The sequence below is a fragment of the Marmota monax genome, unplaced genomic scaffold (genome assembly GCF_021218885.2).
Source record: "Marmota monax isolate L192 unplaced genomic scaffold, Marmota_monax_Labrador192_F-V1.1 WCK01_AAM20220418_F8-fsc00208, whole genome shotgun sequence".
Classification (NCBI taxonomy): Eukaryota; Metazoa; Chordata; class Mammalia; order Rodentia; family Sciuridae; genus Marmota; species Marmota monax.
The window spans coordinates 1,114,583-1,122,061 of NW_026693914.1; the positions used below are offsets into that span (position 1 = coordinate 1,114,583).

A 7,479-nucleotide genomic window follows, 5' to 3' on the forward strand; every position below is an offset into this window, starting at 1 on the left:
CATTATGCCAGTAAACGTGGTAATTTCAGTAAAATACAGCTAAGTCCAGCTGTATTGGTTAACACATGTGCCCGATGGTTTCTGAGTCTCCTGCTGGATCAGGTGTCTGCAAATCACAATTATACACCACAAATGCCCCATCCCCGGGACTCAGAAATGTGTCCACACTATGCAGGACTTTTTTTCTTTCCCAAGAAATGACCTTGTCGCTCTTACGTTTTCCGAGTGTAATGGGAGAGCCAGGAATACGAGGCTATTGTTTGCAAATCTCCTAAACTCCTAAACAAACTATAAGGTACTAAAGATTGTTCAACATCCAATGCCAGGGAGTTAAATTCGTTTAAAAAGAAAATCCTGTTGAGCAGGGTAGACCTTCCTATCTTATCAAAAGTTCCTTTACCTATGAGAAATATCCACTTTAGGAGAAATGAAATTTTCAAAAACACTTCATTCGTTTAATATTGTAAGAGTGTCTGCACTTGGCAAAAGAGGGGGAGCTGTCTTTGATATTAGGTGAGCTGATTCACAATATCAGTAATCTAATTCAAGGCGAATTCCTGCAAAAGCAAGAGGGGGGGGGTAAATTATGATTTTTCTATAGTTGTGCATTTATTTGTGATTTTTTTTAAGGCATGTGATCCACAGGCGACTAAGATTGTTCTTCTGTTCCAGAACAGATAATTCCGCATTTACTAACCTGGCTTTCAAGAGTTCGAGTAAACAGAAAGATTGATTGTGCTCAAATAATATTTGAAATACATCAGAGTCACCTCCACGGCCTCCCTCAGAACTCCCACCTGTGTACACGTATGAAAGGGCACAACTAAAATCGGAATGACTGGCTCTTCGCCCCTCCAGGTGTCCTGAAAGGAGAGCGAAAGCGGGCGAGCAGCAGGGCTCCACCAAAGTGGACTGTTCTTTCGGCTGTGGTGCCGATTTGTTCCGAGTTTTACAAACCCAGGGACCGGCCTCAGCCTCGCGGCCCGGGACAGCCGCATTCGCAAAGTTCGATCGCAAAGCCAGAGCAGTGTGCAAACTTCTTTTCCAGTGTCAATTCTGCTGACGTTTTGGACTCAGGAGGCAAAGAGCCGAACGTCAAAGCAGAAACCCAGTCACAGAGGGGTGCCGACGGGGTGGGGGTTTGGGGGCCGGAGGAAAGACTCGTCAGAGTTCAAGGTCGGTCGGGGAGGTGCACTGCAAGCCCCCGGGAGCACGGGGCTGCCGCGTTGCCGCCGCCACCGCCGCAAGCCTTCTCCCGGACTTAGCTTTGGTTTTCATTGATTCCCTTTGCAATAGCGCAGCAGAATCCCGACCAGCCGCACCAGCCCCGGCGAACCCGAGCATGTTAATCTATTTATATGGATTATTACAGAGAAACAGCGGGCGTTGAGTCACCAAAACATTTGCTCCAAAAGACCATTTCTAAGCACTTTTGGAAGCGGGCAGGCTCCGGGCACTTAAACCGGGATACAGGAGCGGCGGCTTTTCGAATACTGCAAACTCTAGCTGAGTCCCCGATACTGCGGAGAGAGCAGCGAAAAGAAATGTCGCGGTGGAAGTAGATCCTAGACACACACACACACACACACACACACACACACACACGGGGGAACGCAGAGACGGTACCAAATTTTGACATTCAGAGAGTAAGGCAAACTTACACACTTGGACGTCCCGGGTCCCCCGCCTTCCCCACAGCGCCCCCTCCCCCCACCAGGCCCTCCACCCTTGGGCTGCGCTCCCCTCCCCTCTCCTCCCTCTGGTCTCGTCACCCAGCCCACAGCCACAATCCTCCTCCCCTTCCAAAATCGGATCCAATCAGCTGTTTGCCAGCCCGGGGACTGCCGTGCTGTGATTGGCTGAACGTCTCTAAGGTGAGGGGCAGTATTTATTAAAGAGACCCGGGGCTGTGAGTTGGAGAGCCGAGAGCCGAGCTCGGAACTGACTGCAAACTTCAGTGGCGCGGCGACTCACCAGTTTCACCCCGGGAACTTTCCTTTGCAGGAGGAGAAGCGAAGGGGTGCAAGTGCCCCACTTTTGCTTTCTTCCCCTTCTCCTCTTCTTCTCCAATTCGTCTTCCCCATTTGGAGCGGGCAGCTGCGGACCCGCCACCCAGCGCCTAGCTGAGTGCTCGCTGCTGCAGCCAGGTGACGCGCCAAGCTTCTTGGGAGCCGCTCGCTCCGCGTCCGCGTCCGGGCAGCCGAGGGGAGAGGAGCCCGCGCCTCGAGTCCCCGAGCCGCCGCGGCTTCTCGCCTTTCCCGGCCTCCCGCCCCCTGCCCCGGGCCTGCGTATGAATCTCCTGGACCCCTTCATGAAGATGACCGACGAGCAGGAGAAGGGCCTGTCCGGCGCTCCCAGCCCCACCATGTCCGAGGACTCGGCTGGCTCGCCCTGCCCATCAGGCTCCGGCTCCGACACCGAGAACACGCGGCCCCAGGAAAACACATTCCCCAAGGGCGAGCCGGACCTGAAGAAGGAAAGCGAAGAGGACAAGTTCCCTGTGTGCATCCGCGAGGCGGTCAGCCAGGTGCTCAAGGGCTACGACTGGACCCTGGTGCCCATGCCGGTACGCGTCAACGGCTCCAGCAAGAACAAACCGCACGTCAAGCGGCCCATGAACGCCTTTATGGTGTGGGCGCAAGCGGCGCGCAGGAAGCTGGCCGACCAGTACCCGCACCTGCACAACGCGGAGCTCAGCAAGACGCTGGGCAAGCTCTGGAGGTAGGGCCCGGCGGGGGGCGGTGCAGTGGGGTGGGCTCTGCTGCAGCTGGGGGTGCTGGCCTGGGCTGAAGGTCCTTGCCCCGCCCCCCACGGCAGGGAGTTGCCGTTCCCGGAGCCAGCGCGCGCAGAGGAAGGGGGGTGGTTACTTTGGCTCTAAATTGGACCAAGTTCTTGAGATTTGAGGGGAGACAGCTGAGGACCGGCTTTTAGAAGACAGGAGGAGGGCAATGCCAGCTAGTCGCCTTGGAGTTAAATGGTGGTGGGGAGTTGCCTCACCCTCCCAGGAACTGCACCCTTTCGTGCAGCCGACACTCAATGAGATGGGGGGGTGGGGGCTGAGGCTGGAAGAGACCCCTGGCAGGAATGGGGGAAGGAGGGAGGTTGCTGGGAATGGGGTTGGGGAGTTGGGGAAAACTTCTCCAGTTTAAGTAATTTTCCGGAGAGTTCTTTTTTTTTGGGGGGGGGGGGGGCGCACGTAACTCCGGTAGCAAAGATGTTCAGAGCGACAGCAGTGGGGAGCTGCTTTCCTCTCCGAGGTTTCCAAAATAGAAGGAGAGGGGGGTGGGGCGAGGAGTGACCTCTCAGGTCGGACTACAAGAACTCAAAATTTTCTTTGCTTTTCTTTTACTTAAAAAAAAAAAAGTTACGAGCTATAACATTGACTGGAAGACAGGGAGAAGGAGGATGTGTAAGAAGGTGGCGGGGTGGTGGGGGTCTGACACCTCGCTGAATTCACTGACTTCCCCCTCTTTTTTTTCTGCGTCCCCCCCCCTGCCCCCTCCAGACTGCTCAACGAGAGCGAGAAGCGGCCCTTCGTGGAGGAAGCAGAGCGGCTACGCGTGCAGCACAAGAAGGACCACCCGGACTACAAGTACCAGCCACGGCGGAGGAAGTCGGTGAAAAATGGGCAGGCGGAGGCCGAGGAGGCCACGGAGCAGACGCACATTTCTCCCAACGCCATCTTCAAGGCGCTGCAGGCCGACTCACCGCACTCCTCCTCGGGCATGAGCGAAGTGCATTCCCCTGGTGAGCACTCGGGTGAGTCCCACCCCTACTCCAGGCCAAGCCACCCGCAGCCCCCCCCCCACTGGGCACATACCCAGCCGCACCCCCCACCCTCCTAGGAGGTTCTATTGGGGGAATTTGTGCTCCCCGGACGGGAAGCCCTAACCTTTGCACCTAATCCCGTTCCCCATGCTGCCCAGGGTCCCAGCACACACATGCACACATACACACGTGCGCACCAACTTAGTCCCAGCATCCCAAGAGTAATTTTTTTATTGCTAAGTAAAATGCCTTTACAACTTTACGAACTTACCCTCTTCATTTCTTTGCTCCCCACCCCAAAAGCACACACAGCCGCTCTTCTACAAGTAGCAATTTGGTCTTCCTTACCCTTGGGGCCTCAGACCTTCCCCTGATAAAAGGAAGCTGCTAAGTGTGTACCTGCAGGTTAATCATTTGGTGACTTATCTTTGGTGCAGCGCCCTCCCCGCTCCTGCGCGGGTCCTTATTACACCTTAGCAACAAGGGAGGGTCCCAGGAAGGTTCCTAAGACTAAGGCCGCTGCACAGCCCTCGTTGACTTTCCCCTTCTTTTTCTTTTATTTCCTGCAGGTCAATCCCAGGGCCCACCGACTCCACCCACCACCCCCAAAACCGACGTGCAGCCGGGCAAGGCTGACCTGAAGCGAGAGGGGCGCCCCCTGCCAGAGGGAGGCAGACAGCCCCCCATCGATTTCCGTGATGTGGACATCGGCGAGCTGAGTAGCGACGTCATCTCCAACATTGAGACCTTCGATGTCAATGAATTTGACCAGTACCTGCCGCCCAATGGCCACCCGGGGGTGCCGGCCACGCATGGCCAGGTCACCTACACCGGCAGCTATGGTATCAGCAGCACCACAGCGACATCCGCCGGCGCCGGCCACGGGTGGATGTCCAAGCAGCAGGCACCACCGCCGCCCCCGCAGCAGCCCCCGCAGGCCCCTCAAGCCCCCCAGGCACCCCCGCAGCAGCAGGCTGCGCCCCCACAGCAGCAGGCAGCGCCCCCACAACAGCAGCAGGCGCATACGCTGACCACGCTGAGCAGCGAGCCGGGGCAGTCCCAGAGAACCCACATCAAGACGGAGCAGCTGAGCCCCAGCCACTACAGCGAGCAGCAGCAGCACTCGCCGCAGCAGATCGCTTACAGCCCTTTCAACCTCCCTCACTACAGCCCCTCCTACCCGCCCATCACCCGCTCGCAGTACGACTACACCGACCACCAGAACTCGGGCTCCTACTACAGCCACGCAGCGGGCCAGGGCTCTGGTCTCTACTCCACCTTCACCTACATGAACCCCGCCCAGCGCCCCATGTACACCCCCATTGCCGACACCTCGGGGGTCCCGTCCATCCCGCAGACCCACAGCCCTCAGCACTGGGAACAACCCGTCTACACACAGCTCACCAGACCATAAGGAGACCTTAAACAAAGGGCGATGATGGCCCAGATGATCATACAAATAACCCAAGAAAGAAATAACCAAGCAGAATTTCCTTTGGACATTTTTTTTTTCCTGTTCTCTTAAAGACACTTAAGCTAAAGGCAACTTGTACTCACATTCCAAGACAGAAATGTTACCTATCCAAACGCAGTACCAACTTGTTGTGAATCAGTGGCCAGGCCACTCTTGCCTAGATGGACCAGCAGCATTGAAGAGAAACCGGACTTAAACTTCCGAGCAAGTGTGGAGAATGACGGAGAGTCCTGCGACCAGTTTGCTCAATTCTCCCTGCCAGTTTGGACTTTGTAATTATTTTTTAGCAGTAATTAAAGAAAAAAAGTCCTCTGTGAGGAATATTCTCTATTTTAAATATTTTTAGTATGTACTGTGTATGATTCATTACCATTTTGAGGGGATTTATACATATTTTTAGATAAAAAAATTAAATGCTCTTATTTTTCCAACAGCTAAACTACTCTTAGTTGAACAGTGTGCCCTAGCTTTTCTTGCAACCAGAGTATTTTTGTACAGATTTGCATTCTCCTACAAAAAAAAGAAAAAAAGATAGAAAAAAAAGTTTTAAAAAGTGTGTCATAATATTAACATTAAAAAGATAAGCAGAATTGTGTTATGTGATCAGTTTTGGGGGTAAGCTTTGCTTAATTCCTCAGGCTTTCCAATTCAAGGAGGAGCTGCCTTAAAGAAATAATGAAAGCCTTATTTTGCAAATAGAGTAAATAAATAGTCTAGGAAGCATTTGGTAAGCTTTATCCTATATATATATTTTAAACAAGAGGGAAACACCTTGAGCCTTAAAATCATGCTGCTGGCGATACTTGCGCTCTATTTAGCAGGTGTCCTCCTGCCTTTGCTTGTTCCCTGCAGTCTTAAGACAGAAGTGAAAGGTGAGCAAAGGAGAAGGGGTCTGTTTGGGGAATGTAACAGCAGCTAAGAAGTGCCCCAGTGCACTGCCCCCCTGGTTGCCTGCCTGGCCCATGTGGACCGCAGATGCTGGAGTCTGTTTGCTCAGACATCACCTGTGCCTCTCTGAACACCAGCAGTTAACCTTCAAGACATTCCACATGCTAAAATTATTTATTTTGTAAGGAGAGGTTTTAATTAAGAAAAGAAAATCTTCCTCCTTTTTTTTTTAATTTTTATTTACTGTCTTTTAAAATAGGTTGTTGGAGCCTTCCTCAAAGGGTATGGTCATCTGTTGTTAAATTATGTTCTTAACTGTAACCAGTTTTTTTTTTTTTATTTATCTCTTTAATCTTTTTTTTTTATTATTAAAAGCAAGTTTCTTTGGATTTCTCATCCTAGATTTGTACAAATGCCTTTTTGTCCGTCCTGGTTTTTTTTTTTTTTTTTTTTTCTCTCTGTTGTTTTTGTTGAAAACAAACTGGAAACTTGTTTCTCTTTTGTGCAAATGAGAGGTTGCAAATGTAGTGTATCACTGAGTCATTTGCAGTGTTTTCTGCCACAGATCTTTGGGCTGCCTAAATTGTGTGTGTGTGTGTGTGTGTGTGTACACAAAATAATGCAAGCAAGTGTCATCTCATCGTGTTCCCCTGCACTTCTCTTGCAGAGACAGAAGATGCAGAAAAGGAATCAGCCCGCTGACAGACCTTAATCTTTGATTACTGCTGTGGCTGGAGAGTTTGAGGATTGCTTTTTAAAAAAGACAGCAGACTTTTTTTTTTATTTAAGAAAAAGATATATTAACAGTTTTAGAAGTCAGAGTCAGTAGAATAAAATCTTAAAGCACTCTTATAATATGGCATCTTTCAATTTCTGTATAAAAGCAGATCTTTTTTAAAAAAAAATATTTCTGTAACTTAAGAAACCCGACATTTAAAATCATATTTTCTCTTTAGGTAAGGTTTGGTTTGTGTTTGTGTTTTGTTTGTTCCGCTTGTTGTTTCCCTCCAAACCTTTTGTTCTCTCTGTGAAACTTACCTTTTCTTCCTTTTTTTTGTATATTATTGTTTACAATAAATATACATTGCATTAAAAAGAAAATGGACCTATGGATTTATTTATCTGCTTCTGTAGTTAAAAGGGTGATTGGAGGAATTGAAGCACTAATAAGATTATAAAATGCCGATCACTGGTGTTTGCTTTCACGAGCTTCCACGATCCTGACAGTCACTGAGGAAGAGACTGTGCACCCCCCAGACTCTAAGGACACACAACCCAGAAAGTGCCACCCTAATGGGTGACACAGAGAGACATGTCAGGAGTCGCCCACTCTGGCAAAATGCTTGTGG

General features: G+C 50.7%; 1 protein-coding gene across 2 annotated transcripts; it reads left to right on the plus strand.

Annotated features, from left to right (window-relative positions):
• The first annotated feature begins 1,895 nt into the window (after window positions 1-1,895).
• Window positions 1,896-7,231, plus strand: Sox9 (SRY-box transcription factor 9). 2 transcript variants are annotated; one of them, XM_046463468.2, is made up of 3 exons: window positions 1,896-2,721; window positions 3,506-3,747; window positions 4,338-7,231. In XM_046463468.2, exons 1-3 carry the CDS (start codon window positions 2,291-2,293, stop codon window positions 5,180-5,182), a joined length of 1,518 nt encoding a protein of 505 aa, XP_046319424.1. In that variant the 5' UTR covers window positions 1,896-2,290; the 3' UTR covers window positions 5,183-7,231. The 2 variants fall into 2 exon arrangements, with proteins under 2 accessions (XP_046319424.1, XP_046319423.1); XM_046463467.2 differs by having other exon boundaries at window positions 1,897-2,721; window positions 3,506-3,759.
• Window positions 7,232-7,479: the final 248 nt, after the last annotated feature.

Coding starts and splice junctions, on each gene's coding strand:
- Sox9 (XM_046463467.2), top strand. CDS start 2,291: ATGAATCTCCTGGACCCCTTCATGAAGATGACCGACGAGCAGGAGAAG. Junction 2,722..3,505: donor ACGCTGGGCAAGCTCTGGAG/GTAGGGCCCGGC, acceptor TGCCCCCTCCAG/ACTGCTCAACGAGAGCGAGA. Junction 3,760..4,337: donor TTCCCCTGGTGAGCACTCGG/GTGAGTCCCACC, acceptor TATTTCCTGCAG/GTCAATCCCAGGGCCCACCG.